This window comes from Eublepharis macularius, chromosome 4 (genome assembly GCF_028583425.1).
Source record: "Eublepharis macularius isolate TG4126 chromosome 4, MPM_Emac_v1.0, whole genome shotgun sequence".
NCBI classification, from domain to species: domain Eukaryota; kingdom Metazoa; phylum Chordata; class Lepidosauria; order Squamata; family Eublepharidae; genus Eublepharis; species Eublepharis macularius.
The window spans coordinates 178,475,592-178,498,607 of record NC_072793.1 but is presented as its reverse complement, the minus strand read 5'-3'; the positions used below and the strand labels follow the sequence as shown (position 1 = coordinate 178,498,607).

The 23,016-nt window shown below is 42.7% G+C and overlaps 1 protein-coding gene across 1 annotated transcript; it reads left to right on the top strand.

Moving 5' to 3' along the window:
* The first annotated feature begins 580 nt into the window (after positions 1 to 580).
* LOC129327949 (vomeronasal type-2 receptor 26-like) lies at positions 581 to 7,538 on the top strand. The gene is made up of 4 exons (XM_054976696.1): positions 581 to 1,414; positions 3,592 to 3,819; positions 5,922 to 6,048; positions 6,640 to 7,538. The coding sequence occupies exons 1-4, from the start codon at positions 581 to 583 to the stop codon at positions 7,536 to 7,538; spliced, it is 2,088 nt and encodes a 695-aa protein (XP_054832671.1).
* The last annotated feature ends 15,478 nt before the right edge of the window (positions 7,539 to 23,016 follow it).

Genomic DNA, 23,016 nt, shown 5'->3' with positions numbered 1-23,016 from the left:
TTTCCTGCCTTTTCTAATTTGATGTATAATTCACAAACCAAGAGACCAATTTCAAATCTTAAAGCACTGCTTGAGTTAATAAAATAACTAATATTAATAATGCTTCTATCCATTACAGTTTTTGTGATATAAGCCATATATCAAAGAAAAGGTCAGTTTCCTTACATTTTTATACAGTTCCCAGTGTATGTAACATAATCCATATATTCACCTAAAGTATATTAGACAATTGTAACTTACTCTTTTCCTTTCAGAAAAAAAAAACATAAAGAAGTTTTGCCACCTTATCTGATACCAATATGTCAATTTTTGGCTCTTGGCCTATGGACTAAGTGGGCAAATTAAAAACCCAGAAGTCTATGGGTTTAGAAAGAACTTAAATGTGAAATTGTTGTTCTACTAACCAGTATACATAACTTGTCACTAAAATCAGCTTCTGTATGCACACATATGTGTGTGTGCGCATGCAGTGCAGTGCATGCGCCTGCATGCACACATGAACACACGCACACACACAGACTCCTTATTCAACCTAAAATTAAAATCTCTCTAGCTTTTGTATGGATCTGCTCCTGTGATAATGGATTATGCACAAGTCCCTTCCTTCTACCAGATGGTCCCAAATGACACCCAACAGTACACGGGAATTCTCCTGTTGCTACTTCATTTCAATTGGACTTGGATTGGATTCTTTGCTGCCGTAGGTGTGAATTTGGAATGGTTCGTACAAAATATGCTTCCAGTCTTTTCCCAGCAGGGAATCTGCTTTGCTTTCATCAAATCATTTTCCAATTTAGGTTATGATTTTGCCAATGGAGACCTCATGAAATGGTGGGTCAAACTTTATACTAAAATCGTGCACAGCAATGCCAATGTATTAATTTTCAATGGAGATAACCGTTACATGATAATATTGAGAAAACTCGTCACTCTACTAGAAATTAAAGACACAGATCAAAAGCCGAAAGGTCACGTGTGGATTTTTACAGCCCCGATAGAGTTAAAATTCTTTGCTAATCAAAGAGGCTGGGATATGCAAACCTTCCATGGTGCCATTTCAGTTGCAACACATTCCAATGAACTTCTTGGATTCCAGCAATTTCTTAAGAGCAGAACGCCTTCTGGCACTAAAGAAGATGGCTTCATTAGGGACTTCTGGGCATATGCGTTTGACTGTGCTATGCTAGTTTCTGTTCTGGACTATAGAAATGGGGATAACTGCACTGGAGAAGAGAGATTGGAGAACCTCCCTGAACATATTTTGGAAAAAAACATGACTGGCCGTAGCTACAGCATCTACAATGCTATTTACGCTGTGGCACATGCACTCCATGCCATGTACTCATCCAAATCCAAAATTAAAACGATGATGGAGGAGGACAGAAAGCAGCTTCAGAATCAGCAGCCATGGCAGGTAACATCTCAAGTCTCCAACTTTGGGGTGATTCAGTTGTAGCCAGGGCTTCTTTTCTGGGGAAAGAGGTGGTGGGACTCAGTGGGTTGCCAGCACAGGGGGCAATTCCTGGTGGGAGGTGGTGCCCCTGGTACCACATGCATGTGCACAAAGTGTGCGCATGCTCCCAGGACTGCACAATGATGTCACTTGGGGTCAACTGGAACAAGGGGGAGTTTTTAAAGTTTAAATTGCCCTCAGTGACAATGGTCACATGGCTGGTGGCCCTGCCCCCTGATCTCCAGACAGAGGGGAGTTTAGATTGCCTTCTGTGCTGCTCAGGGGCACAGAGGGCAATCTAAACTCCCTTGTGTCTGGAGATCAGGGGGCGAAGCCATCAGCCATATGGCTGTTTTCAAGAGGTGCCGGAACTCCATTCCACCGCATTCCCATTGAAAAAAGCCCTGGACGCACTCTTGAGAGTTCAGAACTGCCCATAGTGCTTGAAGCAACTTTACTCTGTAGGCAATGTGGAAAATATAGTGATTTCTACTCTTGTGCTACTCTCCCTGTGCTGTTGCTATGGAAATAAGAGCTCCACAAGAGTACAAGCACTGTTGTCAAAGAAGAAAGGTTTCCATTTATGTAGAAACTCTGCCCCCCACAGACTTACCTTGGGGCCCAGGTTGTGGGCCATGTGGAGGAGGTGGGCAGGGTGGACATGGCAGCTGCCATGTTGCACAGGGGGCAGGGAGGCTTGAAGGGCCTGGGAAGCACAGCCACACACATCTGGAGGCCCCATTCAGCAGAGCTGGCCCCCACACCTCAGCACATGGCTTTTGGCTGGCATCGCACCCAGCCTCCTTTTGTTACAACTTTGGAACGAGCAGGTAGGTTGGGAATTGATAGACACTGATCCATTTGGGGGGAGGGGGGAACAGGGCCTGCAAGCTCAGTTTCCCTATTATGGGGATCCCCTTAAGGGGTCTGGGGAGTAAGGCATGGCAGGTGCATGCCCAGCTCAGGGGCTGTCAGATCCATCTCATTCCTAGGTGGAAGGGGATAATGCACACAGGGGTGTACACCCACATGGCATCCCACTGATTATCATCCCATGGTTCTCCCAGTGTGAGGGGGTGTGGGCGTCATCGGCTGGCCGGCAGGTCAGCCAATGCTCGGATCGGTGCCCTATGCAGTGCCAATGCTCCGTGAGCTATGATATCAATAAAGTCGAGGCCTCTTTCAACTGCAGCACTGTTGTTGGTTGTATTTTGTCACCTGCCCCTCACTCTCCTCCCCCATTCAGCACTGGCCTGCAAAACAAACCAACGCCCCCAGTCCAAGAGTGACTTGTAACTTCTCCACCATTTATACAGATGGAATCTATCCATTCTGCAACCCTCCTTTCTAGGGTCTTCCTTCTAAATTACAGATAGAGAGCATTAGGGAATCAGGGCAACTTAACGCCCACTCAGAGCAGTTTACCAAATATGTTATTATTATCCCCATAACAATCACCCTGTGAGGTGGGTGGGGCTAAGAGAGCTCTGAGAAAGCTGTGACTGACCCAAGGTCACCCAAGCTGGCTTCAAGTGGAGGAGTGGGGAATCAAACCCAGCTCTCCAGATTAGATTCTCACCATTCTCTAGATTAGATTCCCACCACTCTTAACCAAACTGGTGTATGTTCCCAGTTTACAATGTTCCCAGTTCATAAAAGTTTGTTAAGGCACTGGGAAATCAGACCATTTGCTTACTAGGTAGAAACCTGCTGTAATAAATATTACCATAAACAAGAGCCTTAAATGGTCCAAAGAATAACTTCGTGTGACATTTTAATACGTGTATGTTGGGATGAGAATTAACAATTCATTTGAAATATAAATAAATTCCATCAGCACCCTCTAACACAGAATGTCTGTGATCTCTAAAGTTGCTGCATGTATGTGTATGCACACATGCGCACGATCAATAGACTCTTCAAAGAAGCCATCACGAACTGAGCTGAGGCTGCCAATGAAGTGGAAATGAACTCAATAGTCATGTTTGGCCTGGGCTGTGACACAGAAAGGACAGCTATTTCCAGGGTAAAATGATCATGGTATGCATCAATCGCCAACATCAATATGTCAAAGATCAGATACCTGTAGTCCAATTTAATTTTTTTCTTGTTAATTTCTAGTTTCCTTTTCAATGTAGCTCCACCATTTTCTGAGACATGTCTCATTTAACAACAGTGCTGGAGATAAAATTTCCTTTGACCAAAATGGCATGTTAGTGGCTGGATTTGACGTTGAAAACTGGATCATATTCCCAAACCAATCTTTTATTAAGGTGAAAGTCGGAAGGATGGATCTCCAGGCGCCCCTAGAGGAAGCGCTGACCATTAATAAGGAAGCTATTGTATGGCACAGCAGCTTTAATCAGGTAATAACAACAGTGCTTGCTTCTATACCACTCTTCTAGACAGATTAGTGCCCCACTCCGAGGAATGAACAAAATCTGCTTATCATATATAGCTGAGGAGTTGGGGCTGAGGGGAGTGGCTTACTCAAGGTCACCTGCTGAGCTTCTGGCAGTAATGGGATTTAAATTAGCAGAGTGCTGATGCTGATTCACAGCCCAAACACATAACCACTATGTAGATACATTAAGAAATGTACTGATTTTGAATGAAGTCCTATGATTTCAGGAATCCTTTCTCCTGTGACATGATACATGAATAACTTCTGAACCACAAATAAAAATATGTTTTCCATACTCTCCCATGGAACACTTTAGAGAACCTAACTATGCAGTTAACACTACAGCCTGACAGGGAAGCAAAAATACCTCTGAGAGAGCCCCCCCTCTTCTCTGCACTACATTAGAGACTCCAAACATTTTGGGGTTTCCAGAGGGAGGCTATATACCCTGTACAACAGCAGGCTCTAGTTGAATAACTGGTGATGAAGTTCAATGAAGATTTATAGAATCTACCTCCAGAATGCGCACAATGTCTGCCGAGATCCCAAGTGCAAAGGAAGCGACAGGCCTGAGCAGAAGCCCAAACCAGGCAGAGAATTACTCTCCTGGCTCTCTGAGGAATATTTCAAGCCACTTTTACTCTCAATCTTGATAGAATCCAGGTTCCTACTATGGCAAAGTTAACAGTGGAGCTGTATAACTCATCAGTGGAGACCTAACCTCCTCTGTTTCAGTGCTTCTGTCACAGTAGATTCTACACCAGTCCTGACTAGAGATGGGCATGAACAGCAATATGAACTTTAAAAAGCCATGAACAGCCCAATCAGCTGTTCACGAACAAGCTGTTCATGAGGCCCCATTCTAAATGAACAGGTGGTTGTTGCAAGCCTCGTTCATTGCTGTTCATTGCTGTTCATCAAGCCAGACAGTCTGGCACCTGCAATCAATTCCCTTGGCAACTCAGGCAGGGATTGTCTGAACTCTGTTTGAACTCCTGCTTTTGCCCTGGAAACCTCAATCTAAGCCCAATTTACCTTGATAGGCAGGTCTTCCTTTCAAGTGTGGAGCTCCAAATTTGTTACAAGGAAGCAAAGAGCAGGGGGGCTCCCAGCTCTGGTCTTGCAGACAATGAGGGAGAGACAGTTGCTGTTGGCATTTTGAGAGAGAGACAGGGAGAGTGCATTGGAGCTTGAATTTTCTTTGTGTGTGATGGGATAGGGATCTACCTCTTCAAGTTCCAGGGCTGCTGCCAGGCTCTGGGCCAAGCTATTATTTATTATTGGTACATTTCCTGCTGCCTACTCAGGTAGGGGTTTTGGGAGTGGTGTGGTAGGAATCTTGCTGGCTGGAGGAGAGCCTGCTGGCCCCCATGAACAACGAGCAACTAACATTTTCGTGAACAGTTCATGTTCATCAGTGTTCATTGTTCATGGATGGCAATGAACAACGACCACTGTGTTTGTTGGGTTTTTTTCTGTTCATTTCCATGTGTAGTCCTGACAGCCTCTGCTGGGTTTTCAGTTCTCCGGATTCCTTCTGAGATTTTTTGCTATCCAGGCTGCCTGCCTTAGTGGACCTCTCTAGTTCCAGTCCACTTCAGAAGCTGCAGACAGCACCAGCTCTTCTTGTTCTAGGTTGACTGCTTGTCAAATATTTATCCTTCCTCATACATGCGTATCTAGTTGACCTGTTGAATAAGGGGGTATTTTTTTGTTTGTGACTGTATGAATGGAGACATGATGAATTTTAGCCTCAAGTTTTGAACAGCAAGAACATGGCTCTTTCTTGAAATTTAGCCTCTAGGTCACCTGGAGTCTTATATCCATAGAGTGCACACTTCAGTATCTGTATAGGATATGAACATTTACTCAGTTGAGTCAATCAATATATATGACACCTGGCAGCTTTTCTTCAAATGATTGTTACATATGTCCAAGAATCTGTGATGTGGCCCATCATTGATAGAAAATTAGAAACTATCTATTGAATACTGTGTCCTGTCCTAAACTGTATGGTTTACAAGTTTCCAAAACAAATACTGTTCTCTTTGATTTATGGACTAGGTTCTCCCTGTTTCTGTGTGCAATGACATCTGTTATCCTGGGCATAGGAAGAAAAAGAAGGAGGGGAAGCCATCTTGCTGTTACGATTGCATTCTGTGTCCAGAAGGGAAAATATCTGACAAATATGGTGAGGGTTGTCATGTATACAGTTACCACAAGATCTCTTGCAATCCACAGGAAAATGCACACACAGGGATGTCACACATGTGAATTATATTGCGACATTTCTCCAGTAATGTATTTCATCAATATTTTTTTGAGAGTCGGTACTTAATAAGAACACAAGAGCACACCAAACATTGCACTCCTACATTAAGGACCCCTTCATACTCCGTAAAATCTAGTTCAGCTTCTGACATGTCCTGAAGTTATTACAATGTGTAATTCGTCACCCTCCGCAACACATCATTACCTGCCACATGTGACAGCATAAGAATATATTTTGTGCTGTTGCCTGAAGTTGTAACAGAAGTTCTAGAAAGGCAAGGGGAATACTTGCAAAAACTTTGGTTGAGGCAGCTCCTTCTTCTTTCGAACGCAACACTTTCTAACGTGTCTTAAATAAACCTTCACTGGTCCACTACTGAAGGTCCAACCGGACAGCACAGAATATGTAAAATGTATGTATAGCCTTTTGCTGGGAAAATTATTCCAAGTTCTCAAAAAGTCTTGCATTATGACAAGTTTGTGAGATTAATATCATATCTTTTTTTTCCAGATATGGCTAACTGTTTTCAGTGCGCAGACGGCCATTTTCCAAACATGGATCAGAATTTCTGCATTCCCAAAGTGGTAAATTTCCTGACCTATGAAGAGCCTTTAGGGATTGGTTTAACCCTGCTGGCACTTTTCTTTACTTTTATCACAGCTCTGGTGTTAGGAATATTTATAACGCACCATCACACTCCCCTGGTCAAAGCGAACAACAGGACCCTCACTTTCACTCTTCTGATATGCCTCCTGTTTTGCTTCCCTTGTGCATTTTTGTTCATTGGGCAGCCTCAGAGAGTGACATGTTTCCTCCGACAAACAGCTTTTGGAATTGTCTTCTCCATGGCTGTTTCTTGTGTTTTGGCAAAATCCCTCACTGTGGTTCTGGCATTCATGGCCACCAGACCAGGAAGCAGATTGAGGAAGTTGGTGAGGAAAACATTTACTAATTTAATTGTTCTTTCCTGTTCTCTTATCCAAGCAGGGATTTGTGCTGTGTGGCTGGCAACTTCTCCCCCATTCCCAGATGTTAACATGCATTCAGAGACCAAAGAAATTGTACTAGAATGTAACGAAGGGTCCGTTGCTATGTTTTACTGTGTCTTGGGCTACATCGGATGCCTGGTCATTCCCAGCTTCATTGTAGCTTTTCTTGCCAGGAAGTTACCGGATAGTTTTAATGAAGCAAAATTTATCACTTTCAGCATGTTGGTCTTTTGCAGTGTTTGGATAACTTTTTTCCCAACGTATCTGAGCAGTAAAGGGAAAAACATAGTAGTCGTGGAGATCTTCTCTATCTTAGCCTCCAGTTCTGGACTGCTGGGTTGCATCTTTGCCCCCAAATGTTACATTATTCTGATGAGGCCTGATCTGAACAAGAAGGAACACCTAATAAAAACACACTGAAGAAGTTAAGCATCTTCTAATTCTAAATATTGCAAGCGTCTTGCAATACTACTTCTCTTCAAAAATCTTTTTGACTTCAACATTTATAGTTGAAGGAGTCTGTGGCTACATGAACTGGAATGAACCTGAGATGATGAATCCATTTCAGAGGCAACAAGCTGAGCGTACCCAAAGCTATTTCAGTTCAGATATATTGGGCCAACCTTCAAAAACTACTTTTGCATTTGTGCTTTATGGTGGACAGCTACTAGAAGTGGAGTGTCTTGGGAAATCTGTGATTGAATGATGCTTACATCCCCTGCTGGGTGCAAGTGTCTGAAATTCTTCAGAACCCTTCCCCAAAGGGCAGTCTGTGTCCTGTTGAAACAGTTCTTCCAGTGAGGGCAAGTCCTCTTAGACTAATGGTTACATTTTCCTTTCTTGGGGATCTTTGCTTCCATCACACTCTCTTTTAGGACATGCCAACCATTGACTATCCTAACATTTTCTTAATATTTTCTTTAAGGCAATATCTCCAAGAATGTGTAGAATAAGAATTGTTTAAGAAATAAAATTATATTGTGAAACAATAGAAGCCTCTTCTTTTCTGTGCATACTTTAGAGTAGACATGGGCATGAATGGGGAAAAAAACCATGAACACCCTGTTCATTGTCCATTGCCATCCACGAACAAAACACAATGAACAGAAGTGAACATGTCCCCTTAATGAACATATTTAGTGTTTGTGGCCCTTTAAACATCCCTTTAAACTATCAGCTGGCAGGGGGGGATTCCTCCTTGCCACCTGCCAGCTGATAGTTTAAAGGGCACTTTCCTGCCACATGGAAGGGCCAGGGCCCTTTAAACACCCTCCAGCCACACCCCCTTGCCCCACCCCTGCACTGTCAGGTTGCTGCTGCCGGGTGCAAGAGGGACGGAGAGATTCTCTCCATCCCTCTGATGGTGGGCAGAGCCAGCGCTGTGGGGCCGCTTTTGCCCGCTGTCAGATGGGCGAGGAGTGACTCCCCTAGTCCCTCTGATAGTGGGCAGAGCTGGTGCCCCATCGTGGGGCTGCTTCTGCCCACTGTCAGAGAGATGAGGAGAATCTTCTCATCCCTCTGACAGTGGGCAGAGCCAGTGCTACTGCGGGACTGCTTCTGTTCACTGTCAGAGGGACGAGGAGAGACTCCCCTTGTCTCTCTGACAGTGGGCAGAGCCGGTGCCATGGGGCTCCTTCTGCCCACTGTCAGAGAGACAAGGAGAATCTCCTTGTCCCTCTGACAGCGGGGAGAGTCAGCATTGTGGGGCTGCTCCTTCCCGGTCCCAGTGGGATGGATAGAATCTCTCTGTCCCTCTCGCACTAGGAGAGCCGGCACCACCCCCTTTGCTGTCATTTTCTCTTCACAGTGGCAAAAACTGTACTGCCTGTTGGAAGCTACTTTGAGGAGTTACAAAACTGACCTTCCCAATGTCCAATACCCACCAAATTTGCAGGGGACATAGTCCTCACTTTCCTCTAAAGACCCCCAACTTTCAGAGGGATTGTACCCTGGAAAAGGTATGATCCATGCCCCCTTTTCCTGTCTATTTCTTTTCTGAGTGGCAAAAACTAGACTGTCTGCTGGAAGCTGAAGGGTTAAAGCCCGAAGGAAAGCCAGAAGGAGTTCAGACAGAGTTCAGTCCCTGCTGTTGCCAGGGGCATTGACTGAAAGGCACCTGACTGTCTGGCTTGATGAACAGCTGCCGAATGCGACAAACGAGGCTTTGCAACAACCACTTGTTTGTTTGGAATGGGGACTCATGAATGACCCATTCGCAAACAGACGAACGGCCTGTTCATGGGGGGGGGGGGTTTGTTCATATTGCTGTTCATGCCCATGTCTACTTTAGAGTGTTCCAGCCTAGCTTACTTCAGGCTGTCTGTGGAGTCACCTGTCCTGACTTAGCCGAAACTCTAAAGGGCAAAACTCTGCAACAATAGAAGGAATCATTTTCTATTCCCCTTTTTAGGTATATGAGTCAGTTTTGATGAAGATTTGATTTAGATCTCTAAGAACTGATTCATTCATATGGGTGTGTGTATGTGTGATGTACTGTCAAGTCACCTCCTACTTACGGCAACCCTATGAATGAAAGACCTCCCAAACATCCTATCATTAACAGACTCACTCAGATCTTGCAATCTGAAGGCTGTGGCTTCGTTTATTGATTCCAGCCATCTTATTTTGGGTCTTCTTTTCTTACTTCCTTCAACTTTTCCTTGCATTATTAACTTGTCCAGTGAGTCTTGTCTTTTCACAATGTGACCAAACTACAATAGCTTCAATGTATTGTCGAAGGCTTTCACGGCCGGAGAACGATGGTTGTTGTGGGTTTTCCGGGCTCTATTGCCGTGGTCTTGGCATTGTAGTTCCTGACGTTTCGCCAGCAGCTGTGGCTGGCATCTTCAGAGGTGTAGCAGACACTGAGAGATCTCTGTCGTTTGGTGCTACACCTCTGAAGATGCCAGCCACAGCTGCTGGCGAAACGTCAGGAACTACAATGCCAAGACCACGGCAATACAGCCCGGAAAACCCACAACAACCATACAATAGCTTCAGTTTCGTCATTTTATCTTGTAGGGAGAATTCAGGCTTGATTTTATCTAGTGCCCACTTATTTGCCCATGGTACCTGCAAAACTCTCCTCCAGCACTACATTTCAAATGAATCAATTTTCCTCCTGTCAGCTTTCTTCTTTGTCCAACTTTCACATCACACATAGTAATGGGGAATACCATAGTTTACATTATCTTGAATTTGATCTGTTAAGAACATACTTGAAAAATTAAGGTGAGCCATTAAACTAACAATTAAACATATGGAAGGATTTGTCTGAACATATCCTTGCTGTATCAAACTGGCTTTACCCTTTGTGTAATATTACATTGGCACAACAACAGATAGAAATCCACAGGTGTGGAAGTCTGCACTATCATTTGGTGGAAAAAAGCTCAAAGAAAAATTAATGCGAAACCAAAGAGATTTCCTCTTTCAGAAGAGGAAAGGAGAATAAGATGAACCAATGGCTATATCGAAAAAAAAAAAACCCAACTATCTCAAATTGGCTATTAAGGAATTGGGGCCATTTTACATTAGCAAAGCTAACAGATTACGTTAAACAGTCGGTGAACCCAGAATATAAATCACAATTTACTGAACTTTGGTATCCGGTTTTGGAATTTTTGACAACAGATGAATATATTAAACAACTTGTCAAACCTAAAGATTATTTTGATGTGCTGCTCAATTTGTAATCTTACTATCTATCTGCCTCCAAAATAACTGTACTATGCTTTTGAAAGTACTAATTTTATTAATATCTGGATGGATGTTGACTAGTTTCTTTGTATGCTTATGTGTTACTTGTATTGTATTGTTTAAAAAACTAAATAAATTAATTTAAAAAAAGAAAAAAGAAAATTTTGTAAAAAAATCCCATTGCTTCCCTGTAACACCCTAGGTCTGAGATTTTAAAAAAACAGAACTTCTAATTAAGGGGGGGGAATCATTTTTAAAAGTATGTGTGTCCCTCAGTGTTTGGTGTCCACCCTTGCTTCTTCCATTCCAAACCCCGTCCAATGCTGATAGATGGGGTTGTATTAATATTGATTTCAAGTGAAATACCCTTAAGTGTGCTTGATTTCAGAGGCATTGTATGGAGCCCATCCAAAGTTTTTTTTTTTTTTTGGCTTCTGGTACAAACAACCTGTAGAATTTTTGGTGGGCAACTGTTGTGAGGGACACTCACAAAATCATTGTTGATCTGCAGGTGATGTTTGCATCTCCCTTTGGGTCTTCTAGACAGTCTTTTAATTCCTGAGGATCTCTCTCAAGGGGCAGGTCTTCCAGCGTTGCTATGCTAAGTGGCTGAGATTCCTTAGGATGCCCCCCCCGCCAAGTACACTCTGGCAGGAGGTGCATCTTTGACTGAGAGTTACATTTTCTGTCTTGGGACTCCCAGATGCCAGCCTTAGCCACTGGAGGGACTACCTTCATTCTGGATTAACCAGCTGAGATGTGCTCAGGTGGGGAGACTCCGTAGCCCCCATAGCACTGGCAATGAGCTGACCAGAAGGTGATTGGGCAAAAAGAGAAGAGGCAATGGCAGCAGACTGCTGCCACAGTGTCACAATACAAACAATACAAATAAAGAGAGAGTATAATAAAATCTGCAGGAAGCCATGCCAAAGGGAGGTCCTGAATGAGGGAAGGTGGTAAAGCCTTTAGATAGGCGATAAATCCTGGAATTACAAAGATCACCAAACTTCAGAAATCATTTCCCTTGGGGAAAATGGCTGCTTTGGAGATTGTACTCTATGGCATTATCCCTTGCTGAGGTCCCTCTCCAAACCCTGGCTTCCCCAGGATCTCCACCAAATCTCCAGGAATTTCCCAACCCAGAGTTGGCAGTGGTAGACTGGTAAGGGTGGTGGTTAAATGAGTTTAAATGGAGAGCGCCCTGAGGCACCTTGAGATAGGAAGAGGGGACCAAACTCAGCCCTTCAGGTAGTTCAATAAAAGTGCCAGGGCAAGGAATTCTCCTGGTCCTTCACTCTGTATAGCACAGGGGAATGGCCTTGATGGGACTCATATATCATCACATCTTGGAGGTATGGATAAGGAGCTTGACTATTGTTTTGTGCTTGGTACCAGGGTAGGATTATCCATGCACTGCCACACCTGTCGGTCTAGGCCTTGTAAAATGACTGCAACAAATGGGACGCTAAAGATTTGACCAGCAGTAGTTCAACGATTTTTGGTTTAAAGCACGGCTGCACGAAGGTTTATATAAAATACGAAACTACTTTAAGATCTAGAAGCTTTATCATCAAATATGATATTTGACATATGCCTTTTTATTTTGGATGCACAGACATTATCACAAACACGCATACTTGTACAAACGAAGCACCCACAAACACCAAGAAAAAAGATGGATGGTTTCCCGCCAACCAACTGCCCCACGGCTGCAGTGAGAAGAGCAAAGTCAACAGGACCAAGAGTTAAAGGACCGTCTCCAAGGGATGGCCTCATCATTATTGCATCAGTCCACAAACCAGAAGGCATGGGAGTATTAGAGAACACCTCTCAGCCTCCCTAAAGAGCCTAGGAGCAACAGGGCTTTTAAAACTATTTAAAAATATTAGGAAATTCACATGGGAAGGTCATTACCTGCCATGGCTGAAAGTCCTGAATCTCTTTTCTCTTTCCTTCCGTCCTCACTCTGCTGGGCTTGGACAAATACATTGCGTGCAAAGCATGATCCACTGCATAGACAGCATTGTAGATGCTGTAGCTGTGTCCTGTCATGCGCATCTCCACATAAGACTGTGGAGCATTTTCCAGCTTCTCCTCCCCAGTGCAGTTAGTCGTGTAGAAAAATAGCCTGGAGTTTGTCAGAAAAGAATTTGGGAAGAGACAGCTAAATGAGAGTGCCCAGAAGTCCTTGATAAAACCATCTTCTTGATTGTCAGGGGTTCGGCTCCGAAGAAATTCTTGGAAACCTTGGATTTCATTAGAGTGAACGGCAAGTGATAAAGCTCCATGGAAGAGCTGTGCATTCCAGTGCCTAGGAATGGGGTAGGATTTTATTTCCATATGAGGTGTAAGAATCCAGACTTCTCCTTTTGGCTTTTGTAGCTTATCCTTAAATATTGGTTGACCTATTAATAATCTGAAAATAAGCATGAACCAAGCATCTCCATATAAAATTATAGCATTGACCCTGCTGTTCATGATTTTATCATATACCGTCTCTGACCATTTCACGATATCTTCAAACTGATTAACCTTACCAAACTTGTGGATTGTTTTTAAGAAGCTAAAACAGATGCTATGCTTTGAGAATTCAGAAACCATGGTCTTCAAGAACCACTCTGAATTCACTCCGTATCCTCCGAAGAATCCAACCCACGTCCAGTTGAAATGGAGAAGTAAATGCAGAATCCCCTTTAACTGGAGAGCTTCATTTGGGACCATTTGGTACAATGAAAGTCCTTGGGTCACTTCCGTCATCAGGGGAGCAGAGCCGTATGAGAGCTAACAAGAAATTGAAGAGCGAGAAAAGGAATACTTTCAGAATGTAGTATGTGGCATGTGCACACATAAAGGAAACAAGTAATTATTGCTTCCAGGCATTAACCAAAAGATTTCTTGAGATTCTGCTATGGTAATTAAGTCCTATATTCCTACAGCAAATAGGCCATTTTGTTCGGTTTCAAATATTTAATTTTGCTCATTGTTACTTTTAAAATATTGTTCATTGAAGTTGTGTATAGCACAGCATGGCTGTGTACAACTTTTGTCTACTTTGGAAATACCTGACTTCAGCTGAAAGGCATATGTGAGATGGAAGAGAACAAAATATCAAGAGACAGTGTATATGGTTATCTGAAGAAGGCAGCTTTGAAGAAGAAATCTTTGATTCTCAAAAGCTTATACTCTGAATATCTTGTTGGTCTCTAAGGTACCACTGGATTCAAATCTTGCTGCATCTGGGACTTTACCCATAACACAAAGTACGACCACCCAGTTTGGATTTATTTGCTTTTACACCTGCTGCATCACCTTCCACAAAATTGTTAATATGAGGACTATCAAGTAATTCCTTTCCTGATGTCCTACAAGAGTTTGGTGAATCTTGTTTGGAAAGCTGCCCTTTCCAATTCCAGTGGAAAAATTGGCACACCCGGCTGCAGCAACGCTGCATAAGCCGGGGGCCATGTGTTGCTGGCTTGCCCGGAAGGGAGACAGACCCCTTCCCGGGCATACGGGCATTTGGCTTGGGGGGCGGAGCTTGAGCCTTAGTAGGCTGCTCTGCTCTCCCTGCCACTCAGTCTGCCTTTGTACTCAGCCCACCCACCCGCCCTGTCATAGTGCAGGATTAGCCGGCTGCTGTTTTCAGAGCCAGGTAGGATTTTTTTGCCCCTGTTCCTGATTGGCTGTTGGATTGGGGGTTTTTTTTGCCTACCTTGCACTGTGGCAGAGGTTGAGGGTTTTGGCCTGGGTGGCGCCATCTAGGTCCCCTTGGCAGGAGATTTTTGGGGAATAGGGAGTGGGCCAGTGAGCACCCACTGGCATTTCCCCCAGATGTGGGGGAACAGGGTCTGCCATCAGTGCGGTATGCTTGTGACAGCTATCACAGCACAGGCAGATGCCTGCGGGGATCCCCAGGTACAAGTCCTTCCCTCATGCTGTACGGCTGGGGCGTTAGGAGCTTGGTGGGGGGATCCGTTAGCCTGGCTGGCCGGGTTGCAGCTATTCAATGGATGGCCTATACCCGGGGCTTTGGGGCTCGCCCAGACAGGCCAAGGCGGTGGTCAGGTGTGACCCCGTGGCTTGACCTGTACCGCATAGTTGGCCCTTGCCGTAGTTATGCAGTTATATTGTTGTATATTAATAAACGGCAATTTATCTCCAAGCCTGTGTCTGTCTCTTTTTCCGGCTAAGTCAGCAAATACCATTTTTAGCTTTCTTAGAAGAGCTATGGTGCAGCTTGACACTAAAGGCACCAATGTATATTTACTTGCGCTCCAGAATGGAGCAGAGACACTGGCAAGAAATTTTTTTCTAAGATCCAGCCAGACGAAGAATCAGAGAGAACTTAAAAGCCTGCACACTGTTTTGAGTCCTTTTGGTGGATAAGTAATAGGTGCTACCTGGATTGTGATTTGTAACATGTATCTCCAATACAAGTCTACTGCAACGTTACAAGAAATAAAATTGACTATAAAATTAAGAATATATGATGGATAAACAAGGATAAATAAAACCATGGCGGGAAATCCAAGATAAAGGAAAAAACATTCAATGGCTGCTGGATTATCAAATGGTGTCTAAAGAGCAAATAGCTAAAGAAGGAGGTCAGCTTAGAGAGAAATGGTTTTTGAACAATTAATTACTGAAGATTCAAAGCATCTGTTAGGAAAAATATAGAAAGTATTATTGCAATATGATGCAGGAAAAGAACACATAAAATTGTATGATACAATGGATGCAAAATTTCGGAGAAAATATATCCATGAGCCAGTGGGAAAATCTATGGAATTAAAAAAACAAATTTTCTGAATGTCAAGTTCTAAGAAAGAAGGTATAAAATGTTTTTAGAAGGTATATTCTTCCCAAACACTTTGCAAAAACTAATAAAGGCTATAATGGAAAATGTTGGAAATGTCAGAATATGGATGCAACTTCTTATCATATATGATGGATGTGTAAAGCAGCAAGGAAATATTGGATAGAAATACATGAAGAAATGCAAAAGATATTAAAATTTAAATGTTTGATGAACCTCCAAAATACGTTATTAAATGTTATACTAAGCAATATTACAAAAATGCATAGTGAATTATTCAAGTAGATGGTACAACTTTTTGCAGCATAAAGGAAGGAAATTATCTAAACGTGAAGGAATGGAAGAATAAATTACATGAATATGCAATGACGGCACAATGGAAAGTATTTTTGTCTAGTTAGTTAAAAATCAAGAATGAGTAAGAACTTTAAATTTTAAATTAGAATAGGTGAAGAGAGAGGCAATACATGTTTCTAATACATTTATAACAAAATTGTTACTGGGAAAGAAGACAGATGGTAAAGATAGAACAGAAATACTGAAATAACAATGGAAAATCAGGAATATGTAAAGCAAGTCTATATAAATATGTGAATTATATTAATTGAATGGTTTTAATGATTTGAATGATGTTAGTTTAGATTCATATTAAAATGTATATATCTAGTTTATGTACATAAATGTAGAATAGATGATAATACATGTATGTTATAATGATTATACGCAGAAGTGTCGTCATTCTTTTCCATTGATACTGGAATTGTACCTAGTTACAACAAAGAAAATTAAACCCACTGAAGAACTGAATCAAGTCTTTCAGACACATTTTAACAGAGTGTTATCTGGGTTGGATCCACTACAGTTATATTCTCCTTCCACAGCCAAGAAATATTTTTACCAGGTATGAACATTGTTTCTCTGCTGCTTGGATTTTCTACTCCCAGTAAGGGTAACTTCTGTCTTATTACATGAAATGAACCAATTCCTGTCTCAACAACAGAGACACCTTTCAAAAAAGGCAAAGAACTCGTTCATCATCACTTTAATTTAATTTATTATATTTATATTCCACCCTCCCCGCTTTCGCAGGCTCAGGGCAACTCCCCGCTTTCGCAGGGCAACATGCAACTTTATAGTTGCATGTTCGGCACACATACCATACTTGAGGAAACTTGACAGCTATAATATGTAAGTCAGTATATATTTTCATGTTCCACACATATATCCTACCTGAGGAATCTTGTACATGCCCAAAACATTTGGTATCAGGTAGGAGGTCGCAGAGACAAGTCCCTTGATTACTGAAAATAGGTAGTCCTGAATGGCACACATGTAGTTAGGGGCAAAACTGTTCCAGGGGGAAAGAAGTCGCAGTGTGGCATGATACGCCCACCTTGCATTCAAATAGATGTCATAGATGCGGAACCCCAAGGTGACATTGGGCAAAAGCTGGGAATTTTCATTGATCTCCTTTATGGCAAACACCATGGCCAGGACGTGCTGGTAGTTCTGAGTCATTGCACTACAAAGAGATTTGAAGCATTTCCTCAACAGCATATTGGGCATTTTTGGAAACCTAATTTTGTGCAACTTTTTCATTTTTTAAAATATTTTATTCCAATTTTGCAACACAATTCTCTAGGCAATATTACTCTTCTGAAGGTAACGACTGCGGAGCTATATGAATTAGCACGTTTTGCGTCCAGGAAGACCTTAAAGACTAACAAGGTTTTCAGGATATAAACTTTCAAGAGTCAAAGATTCCTGTATGACAAAGGGACATTTGATTCCCCAAAGGTTATACCCTGAAAATCTTGTCAGTCTTTAAGGTGCCACTGCTTTCACATCTTGATCTTTCACAGCAGACCAGAAACTACATAAGTGAGGTCTGTCTGCATAATAGGGTGCCATAACTACATGCGATGAGAACGATAAACATCAAAAACACTCACAAAGAAAAGACACCTCACCTCCTATCCCCAGAAGTGCTTTCAAAATACACATGCAAGCGCAAACCCACATACAGACTTATTGGTAAATTAATTCTTAGTATATGCTTATGATCATGGGCCATTTCCACACAGCTTACCTGCAGCCAGGCCATGCTGCAACGTCACGGATCATGCCAAGGAAAACGTGAAATATTGCGTTTTCTCACGTGACGTTGCACAAAACTCGTGCGAGAAAACACTTGATATTTCGCGTTTTCCCCGGCACAATCCACGACGTTGTGGCATGGCCCGGCTGCAGGTAAGCCGTGTGGAAATGGCCATGGTTTAGTTCTTTGTGATGCTAAAGAAAGAGGAGGAATGCAGTTACCTGATCTAAGACTTTATCATGAAGCGATATGTTTGGTGTGGATTAAAGAATGGGTGACTTTGACCAATCATAAGTTACTAATATTGGAAGGACATAACAAAATATTTGGATGGCATGCGTATATGTGGTATGAAAAGTATAAAATGGATGCAATGTTTCAGCACCACTATCTAAGAAGAAATTTGTCAACCTGGCTCAAGTATAAGAAATTTATAGAAGAAAAGAAACCATTTTGGATTATACTAGCGGAAGTAGTCAATCCAAATTTGGAATACCAGGGAAAAGAATGGCTTACCCTCAAAGAATTAACAATATTAGAAAATGATGAGTTGAAACTTAAGTGAAATGAGGATTTGCCATTCAAATATGGTTGGTTACAATACAGGCAAATTAAAGACTTATTTGACTCAGATCAAAGGAATATGTTTTAGAACCAAAAACTCAGACTTGGAAGAGATATTACTGGGAGACAATACTAAGGTAATATCCAAAATGTATAAGTTGTCATTGAAGTGGTTCACAGAAGATGAAACAGTAAATGTTCAAATGGTAAAGCGGGCTATAAATTGCAACAAGGAAATAGCCATGGAAGCATGGGAACAATTATGGAAAAATACCTTAAAAATATCAACTTGTACCAGTATCAAAGAGAATGGATATAAAATGTTGTATAGATGGTACTTAACACCGAAAAAATTAGCCATTGCTAATAAGCAGTTATCAAACAAATGTTGGAAATGTAAAGAGCATGAAGGTTCTTTGTTTCATATGTGGTGGACTTGCCAAAAGGCTAGAGACTTCTGATCTAAAATATGTGTTGAAATGTCTTTGATATTACAATATAATGCTGCTACAAATCCTGAAATGTTATTATTATCTTTACACTTAGAAGAGGTTAATAGAAAGGATAAGACATTGTTATATTATATGTTAGTAGCAGCAAGAATTTTATATGCTCAATATTGGAAAAAAGAAGAAATACCGAATGTGGAAGAATGGACAAGGAAGCTGTTGTACGTGGCCAAAATGGATAAAATAACTAGAAATTTGAATGAGCAAGATCCAGAAACTTTTTTGGAGGACTGGAAGAAACTTAAGAAATATTTGGAAAAGAAATGCGATGTTAAAGGACAATTGTGGTCTTTAAATTTTATATAAAAATTTAAATTTTATATAATTTTAAAATTTTTAAATTTTAAATTTTATATAAAATAAATTTTAAATTTTATATAAAATTTTATATGAAATTTTAAATTTTATATAAAAAGATTTCAAAGTAAAAGTAATAGCAATATAGTGTAATAATAATATCTATGAATAAACGGGGGGTTCGAGTGTTGTTGGAAGTCAACAAAGAAAAGGGGGAGGGCAGGGGGTGGGGTATATATCTAAGTAGAAGAGTTAATTTGGATAAGTTTAATGTATTAATCAATTATTGTATATTGCCTCATCCAATAAAAGCTATTTTTTTAAAAAAAAAAGGAAATGGCCATGGTGTGATCCATGGACCAAAAATTATTTTGGTGGTACTTCCAGCTATTCCCTAAAATTAGGGGCATTTGGTTGCTTTGAAGGAGCAGTAAGCATCCTGGTTATCCAGGGTGGGAAAATATAAGCCCCCAAATCCACAGAAAAGAGCACTGTTTAAATTGTGCCTTAGAGAGCATGTCATAAAGTGAGATAAAACAGTTAAGAATACTATAGATATGCATGGTATTGTGTGCATAGTTGGAGCTGGATGGAATTGCATGGAAATTTTGAAAAGTAAATAAATCCAAAGTATTTCCAAAGCCTCAGTGTATTCTTTCTGTTGGTAGAATGATAGAGACCTTATCTGAAGATAGAATAATGCTTGCAGAAAACAAGGGAGGGGCATTCTAAGAGTTCAGCTTTTAGGACTGTTTAAGTTCCCTCTGAAACTTATGAATAGGATACCGCTAGGGAATACAACCTAGATAGAAATATAGCACCGGAAAACGACTTATTTCTTACGCCAAAAGTTCAAGTTGCCCTGTTGGTTCTTTGGTGAAGTTTTTGGGACGGGAGAACAAAAAGAAGTGCCAAACAAGACCACCCATGATGAAATCTCCTGGATGAAGATACTTGTGAAGAACGTCTTTGGGGTGCCTGATCTTGCATTTACCAGCATGAGCTTTACATATTAGTGGAGAGAGAAGCAGCAGAAGCAATACCACCAAGATCAACATCCTGAGGGCATGCATTCCCACAGAAGAGGGATGTCATGTAAGTCTATGATTACAACCTTCTGTCCTGAACACTTTTCAGAAGTACTAATGGAGTCTAATTGAGCCCCCATCAGTTCCTGAACTCCACCATGTCTTGAATTGGATGAGGATATATTTCTACTTTCACCCACTTTGCTATTTATTTTATCATCCACTAGCTCTCCCCAGGGGATAAAATGGAAGACTTAATTACAGTCTTCTTTGGTAGTTACAAGGTTCTGCAACTCAAGTGATGCCTTCTCACTGGCATTCCTGAATAACATATGTTTTGTCTGAATAGAGGTTGGAGTCTCTGCAATTGTATGACAATTACGCAGAGCGATTAAAGATATTGGACCAGAAATAATAATTTTTAAAACTTTGCTGTAATCCTGGCCTGCTAGGATTGCACTCTTGATGCACTCTCTTGGAAAAAGAAAACATTGTGCATGAATCTCGATGTCCTTCCCCCCTCCCCATCTACTAGGGAGTGGGCATAGGTGCATTGCCTTAGCTGCTTTCCTGATCTACCCCTGAAAAATAAGAATTTTAAAAACTTGTAATCTTGGCCTGCTGAAAAATATAGTATATTTTTTCTTGATGTACTCTCTTAGACAAAGAAAAACATGTGCATAAATCTCACGTCCACTCCCTGCCCCCCATCATAAATGCTTATGCCTTGTTGTAACCCCTCCCTGTTTACTATAAAAACTCAATAAAAATTAAAAAAAAGAAGAAGCAAGGTGCAATGGAAGAATTGTTTAATTTTAATTACAGATCCCAATGCAGTTCACGGGCAGTACAATCCTAAGGAGGGTGGGGAAAGTGAATAGGAACCGAACTGTGGCTTGTGACAGCTCATCTGGCCCTTATGTGGGTGTAAATGATCTTCTGTCAGCAGTGCTATGAGGCGCATGGCTGCCACTGGGCCACTGCCGCTGCAAGCAAGAGACGGCCAGGCGGAGGTGGAGAAGTGTTGTAGAGCCCCGCGTCAGCACAGGAGGGGGCGGGGAGGAGGGTGGGGCTGGAGCTAGTTTGCTCCCTAAGCCCTTCCAGAAGCAGGAACGCCCACAGCGGTGCAAAAGAGCTACGCCATGAAAGAACAAGGTGTAGCCCATAGGCGCCCATTGAATGGCAAAAACTTGGCCCCCTCTCTGAGCATCCTGCCCCACCCCCATGGCCCAAAGGAGCATAGGATGGGAAATATCCTGGGGACCAATCAGCAAGCACTGATCCCAGCATGGATGAGCCCTCCTCCCTGCACTCATTCACCCGCAAAGCACCCTATAAAACATCCAGCCAGCGCTGCCCGTGCCCCAGGTGAGTGAGCACATGGCGGGAAGCTCTGCCCGTTTGCTCTGTGCCGTGGCCACTTTGAACATGAGGGGGGGGAGAGGGTGCTCACGGTGGCAGGCACTGAGTGCACTTTGGGGACTTCGTGAGAAAAGTGGGAGAACTTTGCACTCGCTGAAGGGAAGAAGGGCAAAGTCCAGAATGTCTGGCTAACTAGCAACAGCCACTCCTGTTTCCTTGCAGGTGTTCTGACTCTGAAGTTCCAGCTCAGTAAGAAGCAAGGGAGCTCTGACAGGTAAGGAGGAGATGGGGCGATGGCAAACCCATCCCGCTGATTAGTGCTAACCACCACATCACCTGAACCCACCTGAACCCACCCATTTCCAAATGGCCTCCCATCCTCCCATGTGGTTCCCAATGGGAGTTCCTGTCACTCATTGGAGGCCCCGCCTCCCTCCACCTGCTTCTCCGGAACTTGGGGACTGATTAGGGTTGCCGGTCTCCAGGTGGTAACTGGAGATCTTCCAGAAGCACAACTGCTCTCTAGGCAACAGAGATCAGTTCCCTACTGTCTGGCCCTACTTTTCAGGGGGGGGCACCTTTTTCTTTTGGTCTGGCTAACTAACACCTGGTCAAGAGTAGTTTTCTGGGCAACTGCCTCTGGGGCGGGCAAGGACGGCCACCATTGCCCCCTCCCCTGCCGAGCCTCACCTGAAGAGGCAAGTCATCAGGTGGGTTCAGGTGATGGGGCGGTTAGCACTAATCAGCAGGATGGGTTCACCGTTGCCCCATCTTCTCCTTACCTGTCAGTGCTCCCTCGCTCCTTTTCTTTGGGTCATGGCAGTGGAAGTGGGTATGTGCAGGCACACTGAGCTGCGGCTACCGGCCTGGTCCTCATCAGAAATGGGGGCTGGATGGGCAAGGGGGAGGTGTTCGATCTGGACCTTCACTGTCACCTCTGCCCCCTCCCTGGCAGGGATGCCTGCACTCTGATGGGGGCCTATTGGCGGTGGCAGTGGCGGTGGCAGTGGTGGGGATTGCAGCCTCTGCATTGGCTGCTCTGCTGCTGTTCTCTTGCCTGGATGTGAGGGGTGGGGTGTGGCCACTGGCTGAGTGGGGTTGTCAGGGGAACAGTGGGTGGGACCTCCCAGTGGCCACTGCATTTCGCCCTGCCACGCTTGGGCGCTGGTGGAACTATCCTGCAAAAGTCATTAGGGTGCCATTTATACCGGCGCACGAGTGACGGCGCAGCCTGGGGGGGTTAGGATTGCAATGTTAGTCGGGGAAGCCATAAGCTAGCCATCTCTCCAAATTCCCAGATGCCCTGCTAAAGCTACAAGCAAAATGCATTTGGATTTATAACTATAAAATGAAATAATTCTCCCATTTCCCCTTGCTTCTTTTTCTCTTCCTGGACAACTGCAATATTACGCAAATCTGGTAGTTTAAAAGTTATAATTAATGTTTTTTTCAGAAATCATTTGATAGGACTCATGCATATTATAATTCATTTGTAAACAGGAGGAGGGGGAAATAAAATCTCAAA

Bases quoted from the DNA above. Each gene is read 5' to 3' on its own strand.
- LOC129327949 (XM_054976696.1), top strand. From the start codon at position 581: ATGGATTATGCACAAGTCCCTTCCTTCTACCAGATGGTCCCAAATGAC. The intron at 1,415-3,591 runs GTAACATCTCAA...TTTTCAATGTAG, and splicing joins AGAATCAGCAGCCATGGCAG to CTCCACCATTTTCTGAGACA. The intron at 3,820-5,921 runs GTAATAACAACA...TTTATGGACTAG, and splicing joins GGCACAGCAGCTTTAATCAG to GTTCTCCCTGTTTCTGTGTG.